The sequence below is a fragment of the Salvelinus namaycush genome, unplaced genomic scaffold (assembly GCF_016432855.1).
Source record: "Salvelinus namaycush isolate Seneca unplaced genomic scaffold, SaNama_1.0 Scaffold189, whole genome shotgun sequence".
Taxonomy (NCBI): domain Eukaryota; kingdom Metazoa; phylum Chordata; class Actinopteri; order Salmoniformes; family Salmonidae; genus Salvelinus; species Salvelinus namaycush.
In genome coordinates, this window is record NW_024058663.1 from 74,742 (window position 1) to 87,500 (window position 12,759).

The 12,759-nt window shown below is 51.4% G+C and overlaps 1 protein-coding gene across 1 annotated transcript in view; it reads right to left on the minus strand.

Moving 5' to 3' along the window:
• Positions 1-1,007: 1,007 nt before the first annotated feature.
• LOC120037815 (ephrin-B2a-like) overlaps positions 1,008-12,759 on the minus strand; it is a 32,747-nt gene continuing 20,995 nt past the window's right edge. The window contains exons 3-5 of the mRNA XM_038983779.1: positions 4,620-4,712; positions 3,892-4,008; positions 1,008-1,632 (exon numbers count right to left, since the gene is read on the minus strand). Coding sequence (XP_038839707.1) covers positions 1,235-1,632; positions 3,892-4,008; positions 4,620-4,712 — 608 coding nt within the window. The 3' untranslated portion in view covers positions 1,008-1,234. The remainder of the gene's footprint in view (positions 1,633-3,891; positions 4,009-4,619; positions 4,713-12,759) is intronic.

Here is a 12,759-nt window from a genome sequence, read left to right on the forward strand (position 1 = left end):
ACCACTCAGAGGGAGTAGAATGAGCAGCATGTCCCCCGATGGGACGGAACACAAATCAAACACCTCATCTTCCATATGGCCCAGCCCTCTCTAAGTCCTGCTTTCTGCTCTCCCAGTGCTGGGCTGCTGTGTGTGTGTGTGTGTGTGTGTGTGTGTGTGTGTGTGTGTGTGTGTGTGTGTGTGTGTGTGTGTGTGTGTGTGTGTGTGTGTGTGTGTGTGTGTGTGTGTGTGTGTGTGTGTGTGTGTGTGTGTGTGTGTGTGAAAGTCACGTACACCAGCACTGCATGAGCTGCGACAAAACCACATTACAAAAAAATGAATCTATCTGCAAGTTGAACAATACCAGGAATGAACTAACAATCTGACGCTATAAAAAGGAATCGTATTTTTTTCTTCTTCTCCAAAACCTTTTTTCAAGTAACCACGGTAACGATTAATGATGCAAGAAAGTAAAAGGTGTGGTCGGAACGATGAGGGAAATATGGGTCGTAACTAGTACGAGGGTCTGAACAGTTCACAATGACTGACAGTGGGTGAGTATGTGGGTGTGTGAGTGGGTGTGTGTGGGTGGGTGATAGGGTGAGTGAGTGGGTGGTTGTGTGGGTGATAAGTTGATGTCCGTGTGTCAATTGGGATTGTCCCAGAGTGGATATTTCCGCTCCCGTTACTGAATCCACAAAGTGTCTCTGGACAGAGGGGCTAACTGCCATTACTGACATGAGTTCATGGTCCGCCCCTTCTCTCCTTTTCCTCTCTCTGCCATCCCTCTCTTTCTCCCTCCGTTGTCTCTTTCCCTCTCTTTCCCAGCAGTAGTCTCTCTCGGGGAGAATCCCAGAGCAGGATATCCAGGGAGGTTTGGGTCAACTCCTCTTTTCCTTCTGTGTATCCAAAACAAACACGTGTAGGGGGGCATCTTTCTGTCTCTCCAACTATCCATCTGTCCGTCCGTCCGTCCGTCCGTCCGTCCGTCCGTCCGTCCGTCCGTCCGTCCGTCCGTCCGTCCGTCTGTCCAGACACACAAACACGCAAGCTGCTGGGAGAGAAAAGGAGCGGATAGGAGGTATTCCCCCAAAAATCCCCAGCGAGCAGCTTTTCTTTTTGTGTTCTCCAACGAATCCCAACAACAAGGAATAATAACCACAATAGTAACGTTTCTGTAAAAACAACAAGAACAATAACAGAGAGATGGGAAAGGAGGGACCAATCCAAAAAGCGCCCTGCCAGGGAGGTGAGTTTAGACCTTGTAGTAGATGTTGGCAGGGCTCTGAGGGGGCATCTCCTGAACGATGTACACCGGGTGACCGTAGTCCCCGCTCACTTTCTCGTAGTGCGGGCAGAAGACGCTGTCTGAAGTCCTGAGAGGGATGATGATGTCACTGGGCTCCGAGCCATTGTTGTTGCCCCGTTTGGGCGTGGCCAGTGTGCTGAGGGACAGCGTGGTGCCGTGCTGCGGAGAGTGCTTGCGGTGCCGCCGCCGGTACTTGAGCAACAGCAGGACCAGCATGATGATGATGACGATGAAGATGACGCTGCCCGAGATGATGCATGCTAACAGGGCCCCCTCGGAGCCGATGATGCTGGAGGATTTACCGCCCGGCCCCTGGTCGCCCTCGCCCTCCCTGTACGACGAATCTGAGAGGAGAAAAAATGTAAACTGTGAGTGAAAATAATGAATTAACCCTGTTAATATTCATACAGAAGGAGGTGAGATGGAGGGAGAATGGAGAAAAAGAGGGAGGGGTTAGGGGGTCTCCGTTCAGATTCTCCTTGCCCATTTTCTCCCTCCCTCTTTCTCTCTCTCTCTTTCTCCCTTTCTCTCTCTCTCTTTCTCCTTCTTTCTCTCTCTCCCCCTCTCTCTCTCTCTCTCTCCCCCTCCCCCCTCTCTCTCTCTCTCTCTCCCCCCTCTCTCTCTCCCTTTCTCTCTCTTTCTCTCCATCTCTCTCTCTCCTTCTTTCTCTCCCTCTCTCCCTCTCTCTCCCCCTCTCCCTTTCTCTCTCTCTCTCTCTTTCTCCTTCTTTCTCTCCCTCTCCCTCCCTCTCTCTCTCTCTCTCCCTCTCTCTCCCCTCTCTCTCTCTCTCTCTCTCTCTCTCCCTCCCTCCCTTTCTCTCTCTCTCTCTTTCTCCTTCTTTCTCTCCCTCTCCCTCTCTCCCTCCCTCTCTCTCCCTTTCTCTCTCTCTTTCTCCTTCTTTCTCTCCCTCTCACTCTCTCTCTCTCTCCTTCTTTCTCTCCCTATCTCCCTCTCTCTCTCTCTCTCTCCTTCTTTCTCTCCCTCTCCCTCTCTCTCTCCTTCTTTCTCTCCCTCCCCCTCTCTCTCTCTCTCCCTTTCTCTCTCTCTTTCTCCTTCTTTCTCTCCCTCTCCCTCTCTCCCTCCCTCTCTCTCCCTTTCTCTCTCTCTTTCTCCTTCTTTCTCTCCCTCTCTCTCTCTCTCCTTCTTTCTCTCCCTATCTCCCTCTCCCTCTCTCCCTCTCTCACTCTCCCTCTCTCACTCTCCCTCTCCCTCTCTCTCCCTCTCTCTCCCTCTCTCTCTCTCTCCCTTTCTCCCGCACAATATTTTCATTGTGTCACAGTGAATATGGAAGACAGGTGGAAGGAGCACAATGACCAGAGAGTGAGGGCTGCTCTCACACAGCTCTCACAATCCATCTGCGCTCTATTCAAATTCAGCTTGTGATCCCTATGACCTAGGAGCTACGGCACAGTCCCACATAGAGCACGATGCAGTAGCATTTCAATAACAAACTAAACCTATAATGAATATAGACACATTCATGTTCTACTTATTACTAGGTCCACAGGGAATTAGATCGTATTATAAGATGGAAGAAGCAACATGAGCTGTGTCATATCGATTCATAACAACCACTCTGGTATACTTCCAAGACTCAAGGGCAGGTCTGCACCCCACCCTCCCCCGGGATAGGGGCCTCCTCGCTGGGCTGCAGGATTACTGTGTCTCCCTGTCTGGTTCCCCTTAGGGCCTAGTGCCACAGCTATGGGGAATGGCAGTGGGCCCGACGCAGGGACCCTTCCGTTGTTTAACAAGGGGATTATGCTGCCTCAGACACTCTGCTCATACCACTGATGCCCATATGCTTCTGCTCTGACCCGAGGAGGAGGGATGAGGTGGAAACAGACAGGAGAGGAGAAGATGCTGAGGTCTGCAGAGTGTGGTGCCAACGAGGATTTAGTGGCGCCCTGGCAGATCCGTACGCCGGTCGTCAGAGGGTGAAAACAGAAAGGTGGGGCCAGAGGCCTGGCAGCGTTTTATATAGATCAGCTTGTTGTCACTCCTCGACTGATTTCTTCAAAATAAAGTTAATTGCGGAAATTGAGGGTCTGGTTTTCCTTTGTAGATTTTGACTGCAATTAATAGCATAGATAAGAACAGTGTGTGTGTGTGTGTGTGTGTGTGTGTGTGTGTGTGTGTGTGTGTGTGTGTGTGTGTGTGTGTGTGTGTGTGCGTGCGTGCGTGCGTGCGTGCGTGCGTGCGTGCGTGCGTGCGTGCGTGCGTGTCTGTGCTGAAAAAGGCTGTTCAGATTTTGGATAGCGATTGGATGGTTTTCATGAACATGTCACTTTGCTGACGGGGGAGCCAGGGTAAGGGGTTAGGGGTCAGGGGTTAGTCACCTTGCTGAGAGCCAGGAGTGGGGCTGGGATACTGTAGGCTATGAGCCCAGAGATGCCTATCACTTTTATGGGTAACTTTCAATTACCAGGAGAGGAATTGCTGACCTTTACTTCCTGTGCTTCAATACACTCATGCTCACACGCACACACACACACATAACCACACACACACATACACGTACACACACTCACACAAACTCTCAACCTGCTTTTACCAAACTTAGTTAGAAAAGAACCCTCGACTGCCTTATGACTTGTTGTTACCTGTCTTCTCCAGCACTTGGTTTGGTTTGTAGGAGTCTTCTCCCACTGTGTCGGGCTGCTTGGGAGGGTATCTGGTGGGGTGGTCTTTGTCTTTGGGTGAGACAGGATCAGAGGGATCTGGAAGACAACCATCAAGACATGGATGATTCACTCTGTGTGTGCGTGTGTGTGTGTGTGTGTGTGTGTGTGTGTGTGTGTGTGTGTGTGTGTGTGTGTGTGTGTGTGTGTGTGTGTGTGTGTGTGTGTGTGTGTGTGTGTGTGTGTGTGTGTGTGTGTGTGTGTGTGTGTGTGTGTGCACTCCTGATTAATTCCCTGACCTTCAGCAATTCTCAGTGAGCAGCTGCTACTGTTGTAGATGGCGACCTGGGGGAAAATGACCCCGTTGGGTGGCGAGGCAACTGATTTATGAATAATCATGGTCGTTAAATTATCAGCAGGGACCGGGCGGGCGTCATCACAGAGGACAGATGTGTACATGGGGATCCATCTCATGATCCATTACATCAGTCTCTAAGTCTCTCTGTCTCTCAATCTCTGTCCTAAGTGTCATGGAGGCTATTGAGTTGAATAATGCAGTAGGTAATACCTCAGATAACCTTATAGTGTGTACATGCAAATACAGTATCATACAAAGACTGTATGGTTATCTGTTCCTGACTTCACGCTGCTGCTCACAGACACTCACATGTGTCGTTTTGCATGAATTAACTGGTAGTAGAAATACTCACTTTGTCCCACTTTCATGATTATCTTCATGGATTTCATCTTGCAAACTCCTCCCTCCTGGTTCTCAAGCCCCTCCATGGTGCCATTAGAGGTTGCTGAGAGAGAGAGAGAGAGAGAGAGAGAGAGAGAGAGAGAGAGAGAGAGAGAGAGAGAGAGAGAGAGAGAGAGAGAGAGAGAAGGGAGAGAGAAAGAAAGAAACAGAGAGAGAGAGAGAGAGAGAGAGAGAGAGAGAGAGAGAGAGAGAGAGAGAGAGAGAGAGAGAGAGAGAGAGAGAGAGAGAGAGAGAGAGAGAGAGAGAGAGAGAAGGGAGAGAGAGAGAGAGAGAGAGAGAGAGAGAGAGAGAGAGAGAGAGAGAGAAGGGAGAGAGAGAGAGAGAGAGAGAGAGAGAGAGAGAGAGAGAGAGAGAGAGAAGGGAGAGAGAGAGAAAGAAAGAAACAGAGAGAGAGAGAGAGAGAGAGAGGTTAGCATTAGCCATGAAGCTAACACATCATTGCTAACATCCAAATAATACAGTGCCGTGGCCATATGTCCATTAAGTATGTCTTGGGCTGACCAGCCACTTTTTAAAGATGTCAGGGAAACGTTGAAAGACCCTAACAAGCGAGGGATTTCCTCTTAATAAAGTCACAATTCTTCCCCTAGTCACTCCACATTGCTGCCAGAATATTCCACATAGCCCATGTTTGTCCCCAAAGTCCATTAGCTTGGGTAATTGAGTCTATAATATCACTAACAGAGACAGAGAGAGACGGAGACAATAGAACAGGAACGACAAGCGACCATCTTGGATTTTGGCTGAGCCACAGGAAACGGCTTATCAAACAGACAGAGTGTTACAATGGTAGTAAAATAACCCAGCTACTAATGCACATAAACCTCTCAATCACTCCCTTTTAACCTGCACACACACACACACACACACACACACACACACACACACACACACACACACACACACACACACACACACACACACACACACACACACACACACAGAGACAAACACACACACACACAGACAAACACACACACACACACACACACACAGAAAAACACACACAGACAGACAAACACACACACACACACACACACAAACACACACACACACACAGACAAACACACACACAGACCAACACACACACACACAGACAAACACACACACCTGCTGTAAGGGAGAAAGAATGGAGGAAATCCATGATCAATAAAATAGAGGGAAATAAACAAGGGAAGGAAAATAAAAGTCCAAAGGTGTTGAGGGACGTAAAGAGAAATGGGGGAATGGATGGAGGTGCTGCATGTTTCAGTAAGCGTTAAATATAAAATAACGTAAAGGGTTTGAGAAGCTGTTTAAGCCGCGGCCTGAGGCCAGAGCAGCAGCAGCCAACACTAAACACTATGGAGCCAGATGTTGGAGACGGGGGGAGTTGAGGGGAGACGCGAGATGCGAGACATCCCACATGTGATAGTAGAGTAAAATGGGCCTCTAAACAGATGCTGAGAGGCCTTTTTAAAGACCCAAAATAACTTAAAACGCTGTACCCAGCCTGCATGCTGGTGCTATTCTCTCCCAGTCCCTCCATCCTGGTGCTATTCTCTCCCAGTCTCTCCATCCTGGTGCTATTCTCTCCCAGTCTCTCCATCCTGGTGCTATTCTCTCCCAGTCCCTCCATCCTGGTGCTATTCTCTCCCAGTCCCTCCATCCTGGTGCTATTCTCTCCCAGTCTCTCCATCCTGGTGCTATTCTCTCCCAGTCTCTCCATCCTGGTGCTATTCTCTCCCAGTCTCTCCATCCTGGTGCTATTCCCTCCATCCTGGTGCTATTCTCTCCCAGTCTCTCCATCCTGGTGCTATTCTCTCCCAGTCTCTCCATCCTGGTGCTATTCCCTCCATCCTGGTGCTATTCTCTCCCAGTCTCTCCATCCTGGTGCTATTCTCTCCCAGTCTCTCCATCCTGGTGCTATTCCCTCCATCCTGGTGCAATTCTCTCCCAGTCCCTCCATCCTGGTGCTATTCCCTCCATCCTGGTGCTATTCCCTCCATCCTGGTGCTATTCCCTCCATCCTGGTGCTATTCTCTCCCAGTCCCTCCATCCTGGTGCTATTCTCTCCCAGTCTCTCCATCCTGGTGCTATTCTCTCCCAGTCTCTCCATCCTGGTGCTATTCTCTCCCAGTCTCTCCATCCTGGTGCTATTCTCTCCCAGTCTCTCCATCCTGGTGCTAGTCCCTCCATCCTGGTGCTATTCTCTCCCACTCCCTCCATCCTGGTGCTATTCCCTCCCAGTCCCTCCATCCTGGTGCTATTCTCTCCCAGTCTCTCCATCCTGGTGCTATTCCCTCCATCCTGGTGCTATTCTCTCCCAGTCTCTCCATCCTGGTGCTATTCTCTCCCAGTCTCTCCATCCTGGTGCTATTCTCTCCCAGTCTCTCCATCCTGGTGCTATTCTCTCCCAGTCCCTCCATCCTGGTGCTATTCTCTCCCAGTCCCTCCATCCTGGTGCTATTCTCTCCCAGTCTCTCCATCCTGGTGCTATTCTCTCCCAGTCCCTCCATCCTGGTGCTATTCCCTCCATCCTGGTGCTATTCTCTCCCAGTCTCTCCATCCTGGTGCTATTCTCTCCCATTCTCTCCATCCTGGTGCTATTCTCTCCCAGTCTCTCCATCCTGGTGCTATTCTCTCCCAGTCTCTCCATCCTGGTGCTATTCTCTCCCAGTCCCTCCATCCTGGTGCTATTCTCTCCCAGTCTCTCCATCCTGGTGCTATTCTCTCCCAGTCCCTCCATCCTGGTGCTATTCTCTCCCAGTCCCTCCATCCTGGTGCTATTCTCTCCCAGTCCCTCCATCCTGGTGCTATTCTCTCCCAGTCCCTCCATCCTGGTGCTATTCTCTCCCAGTCTCTCCATCCTGGTGCTATTCTCTCCCAGTCCCTCCATCCTGGTGCTATTCTCTCCCAGTCCCTCCATCCTGGTGCTATTCTCTCCCAGTCTCTCCATCCTGGTGCTATTCTCTCCCAGTCCCTCCATCCTGGTGCTATTCTCTCCCAGTCCCTCCATCATGGTGCTATTCTCTCCCAGTCTCTCCATCCTGGTGCTATTCTCTCCCAGTCTCTCCATCCTGGTGCTATTCTCTCCCAGTCTCTCCATCCTGGTGCTATTCTCTCCCAGTCCCTCCATCCTGGTGCTATTCTCTCCCAGTCCCTCCATCCTGGTGCTATTCTCTCCCAGTCTCTCCATCCTGGTGCTATTCTCTCCCAGTCCCTCCATCCTGGTGCTATTCTCTCCCAGTCTCTCCATCCTGGTGCTATTCTCTCCCAGTCCCTCCATCCTGGTGCTATTCCCTCCATCCTGGTGCTATTCTCTCCCAGTCTCTCCATCCTGGTGCTATTCTCTCCCATTCTCTCCATCCTGGTGCTATTCTCTCCCAGTCTCTCCATCCTGGTGCTATTCTCTCCCAGTCTCTCCATCCTGGTGCTATTCTCTCCCAGTCCCTCCATCCTGGTGCTATTCTCTCCCAGTCTCTCCATCCTGGTGCTATTCTCTCCCAGTCCCTCCATCCTGGTGCTATTCTCTCCCAGTCCCTCCATCCTGGTGCTATTCTCTCCCAGTCCCTCCATCCTGGTGCTATTCTCTCCCAGTCCCTCCATCCTGGTGCTATTCTCTCCCAGTCTCTCCATCCTGGTGCTATTCTCTCCCAGTCCCTCCATCCTGGTGCTATTCTCTCCCAGTCCCTCCATCATGGTGCTATTCTCTCCCAGTCCCTCCATCTTGGTGCTATTCTCTCCCAGTCTCTCCATCCTGGTGCTATTCTCTCCCAGTCCCTCCATCCTGGTGCTATTCTCTCCCAGTCTCTCCATCCTGATGCTATTCTCTCCCAGTCTCTCCATCCTGATGCTATTCTCTCCCAGTCCCTCCATTCCTGGTGCTATTCTCTCCCAGTCCCTCCGCTGCCCCTAGAGGCGGTGGGCTGCACTGCGTCTGGGGGGGGGGGGTTGGGAGGGTGGCTTGTGGTCTATCAGGTCAGTAACATAGAGGCTAACGAGCTACCAGGGCTTAGAGGGTTGGCTTTCCGCCAGCGTACAGTGGCCTCTCTCCCTCTCCTCCCTCCCTCTGCCCCTCTCCCTCTCCCCCCCTCCCTCTGCCTCCCTCCCTCTGCCCCCCTCCCTCTGCCTCCCTCCCTCTCCTCTCTCCCTCTGCCCCCTCACTCTGCCTCTCTCCCTCTGCCCCCTCCCTCTGCCCCCCTCCCTCTGTCCCCCTCCCTCTGCCTCCCTCCCTCTCCTCTCCTCTGCCTCCCTCCCTCTCCTCTCTGCCTCCCTCCCTCTCCTCTCTCCTCTGCCTCCCTCCCTCTCCTCTCCTCTGCCTCCCTCCCTCTCCTCTCTCCCACTGCCCCCCTCCCTCTGCCTCTCTCCCTCTGTCCCCCTCCCTCTGTCTCTCTCTCTCTGCCTCTCTCCCTCTGCCCCTCTCCCTCTGCCCCCCTCCCTCTGCCTCCCTCCCTCTGCCCCCCTCCCTCTGTCCCCCTCCCTCTGCCTCCCTCCCTCTCCTCCCTAACCTCTGCCCCCCTCACTCTGCCTCTCTCCCTCTGCCCCCCTCCCTCTGCCCCCCTCCATCTGCCCCCCTCCATCTGCCTCCCTCCCTCTGCCCCCCTCCCTCTGCCTCTCTCGCTCTGTCCCCTTCCCTCTGTCTCTCTCCCTCTGCCTCTCTCCCTCTGCCCCCCTCCCTCTGCCTCCCTCCCTCTCCTCTCTCCCTCTGCCCCCCTCCCTCTGCCTCCCTCCCTCTGCCCCCCTCCCTCTGCCCCTCTCCCTCTGCCTCTCTCCCTCTGCCTCTCTCCCTCTGCCCTCCTCCCTCTCCTCTCTCTCTTTCTCTGTCTCTTAACCCCCTCTCCCCTCCTCTGGTAAGTAAAGCTGTTTTCCTCGACTCCAGTCATTGGTATCCGAACCCTTCCCCTCAATAAGACTGTGATGGAAAGAGACACAAAGAGCATGTTAACGAGCGCCGTGTTTTTCTCTCCTCCTTTCTCTGACCTAGCAGCTAGCAGGTAGAAGGTAGCAGCTAGCAGCTAGCAGGTAGCAGGTAGCAGCTAGCAGGTAGCAGCTAGCAGGTAGCAGGTAAAAGGTAGCAGGTAGAAGGTAGCAGCTAGCAGGTAGCAGGTAGAAGGTAGCAGCTAGCAGGTAGCAGGTAGCAGCTAGCAGGTAGAAGGTAGCAGCTAGCAGGTAGAATGTAGCAGAGGGTAGGTAGCAGGTAGCAGGTAGAAGGTAGAAGCTAGTAGGTAGCAGGTAGCAGCTAGCAGCTAGCAGGTAATAGGTAGCAGGTAGCAGCTAGCAGGTAGCAGGTAATAGGTAGCAGGTAGCAGGTAGCAGGTAGCAGCTAGCAGCTAGCAGGTAGCAGGTAATAGGTAGCAGGTTGGAGAGTGGTTAAGCGCACTGGGCCAGTAACTGAAAGGTCACTGGTTTGATTCCCTGAGCCTGAAATGTAATTATTATTATTTATTTTTTAAAGCAATCAGAATCTGCCGTTCTGCCCTTGAGCAAGGCAATAAATCCCCAAAAACTGTTCCCCGGGCACCGATGACGTTGATTAAGGCAGCCCCCCGCACCTCTCTGATTGGGTTAAATGCAGGAGACACATTTTGTTTGAAGACATTCAGTTGTCCAACTCTCTCCCAAGCTGACTGATGCATTTTTAACGGTGGGATGACATGAGCAAATACTCCAAAAAAACTTGTGCTTTCCTCTGTGTGTGTGTGTGTGTGTGTGTGTGTTGTGTGTTGTGTGTGTGTGTGTGTGTGTGTGTGTGTGTGTGTGTGTGTGTGTGTGTGTGTGTGTGTGTGTGTGTGTGTGTGTGTGTGTGTGTGTGTGTGTGTGTGTGTGTGTGAGAGAGAGAGTGTGTATTGCATTGACATGCCAGTTCTAGCTGATCTAGCATGGCTGGTGCAGAGGGGGGGTATCATGAACATAATGAAGACACATAATGAAATCTCACTCTCTCTCTTTTGCTATTTTGCTCTCTTCTCTCCCTCTCTTCCTCTCTTCCTCTCTCTCTCTCTCTCTCTCTCTCTCTCTCTCTCTCTCTCTCTCTCTCACTCTCTCCTTATCTCCATCTGTCTCTCTATCTCTCTCTCCCTCCTTCCTTCTCTATAGCATTTCTCAGTCTGTCCCCTCTGTGTTTGGCTAGTCAGGATAGTCAAACAATCGCTGCTCACAACTGCTCTTGTGTGTGTGACAGGGAGTGATTTGTGTTCAAGAGAAAAGGGTGGAACTTCTCCTCCCACTCTCTGTCCACTCCCTTCATAAACACACGTGCACTCTGACACAGACACACACAACATGCACACACACACAAGACGTGCACTCTGACACACACATAAAGACTAAGTATAATGTTTTTATCATCACCTCTACCTGACAATACTATCAGAGTAAGTGGCATACAGCATTCTCCAGGGAACTATTTCACATCCCATGAATACTAGTGGCATGACTGTAATCTCACAGGCAGTCTCACTGGACTGCATGAACTCTATCTCACAGGGGGGGGGGGGGGGGGGGGGTCACTTCAACAGATGAACACGCCAAACACAAGAGTATCTAAACACGAAACACAACACACGTCTGGTCTCCCTAGGAAGGCTTAACGGCAGGTGTGTGTGTTTGAATGCGCTCTCTGATGCTCTTCGGAATCTATTCTGGTACGATCCTGCTGCGATCAGGTGTACTATGACTGATCCTGCTGCGATCAGGTGTTCCTAACGACGGATCCTGCTTGCGATCGGTGTCCTAACGACTGATCCTGCTGCGATCAGGTGTCCTAACGACTGATCCTGCTGCGATCAGGTGTCCTAATGACTGATCCTGCTGCGATCAGGTGTTACCTAACGACTGATCCTGCTGCGATCAGGTGGTTCCTAACTGACTGATCCTGCTGCGGATCAGGTGTCCTAATGACTGATCCTGCCTGCGATCAGGTGTCCTAACGACTGATCCTGCTGCGTCAGGTGTCCTAAGACTGATCTGCTGCGCATCAGGTGTCCTAACGCACTGATCCTGTGCGATCAGGTGTCCTAACGCGACTGATTCCTGCTGCGATCAGGTGTCCTAACGACTGATCCTGCTGCGATCAGGTGTCCTAAGACTGATCCTGCTGCGCATCAGTGTTCCTAATGGACTGATCTGCTGCGATCAGGTGTCCTAATGACTGATCCTGCTGCGATCAGGTGTCCTAATGACTGATCCTGCTGCGATCAGGTGTCCTAATGACTGATCCTGCTGCGATCAGGTGTGCTACTGGACTGATCCTGCTGCGATCAGGTGTCCTAATGACTGATCCTGCTGCGATTCAGGTGTCCTAATGACTGATCTGCTGCGATCAGGTGTCCTAACGACTGTCCTGTGCATCCTGCTTTTCATCAAAAATGGAGATCTGCCTTCCTCAGGGACAGAAACGCAATAGATAGCCAACAATCGTGGTAAAGCTTAAAGTGTTTAAAAGTGATTTAACACAAACTTGACAATTGAACTGTCTCACTCTGAAGGAAGTATTTTAAAAGGGGTGGAAGAAAACACAAATTGTCAGGTTACACATTTGTTGGTTTTGTATCCATCCACCCCTCTCTCCCTGGGGTGTTCTGTGTCTGTAACACACAGCACAGAAACACATTGTGTTGTTATATAACACTACCTCTCTCTCTCTCTCTGTCTCTGTCTCTGTCTCTGTCTCTGTCTCTCTCTCTCTCTCTCTCTCTCTCTCTCTCTCTCTAAACCTTAACAATCAGAACATAAACACATCAAACTGAATTTAGATCAGCCTATAAGGTGTCCCTACTCAGCCTACATCCTAGTTAACTTCCTCCACAGTTCAGTAGGGGCTGGAGGCTGGCAGGGCTGACCTGGATAGGCAACAGAATGGGATTGTTGCCTGCCTCGATGCTCGCTGCTCTGCACTGGGCTGTTTGGCAGGAGAAGATAGCTGCTAGCTGTAATCCCTGTGCTAAAGGAACCTCAGGGAGGATAGACTTTGCTCATACATGGCCCCTGACAAATGGATTTACTTCCAGCACCAGCACCTTACAGAGAAGATAAGTGAGACAGGGAAAGAAAAAGACTGATTATCCCATGAAGCCAAAAGATGAGAGAGACGTTTGGCTCCTGCTCGA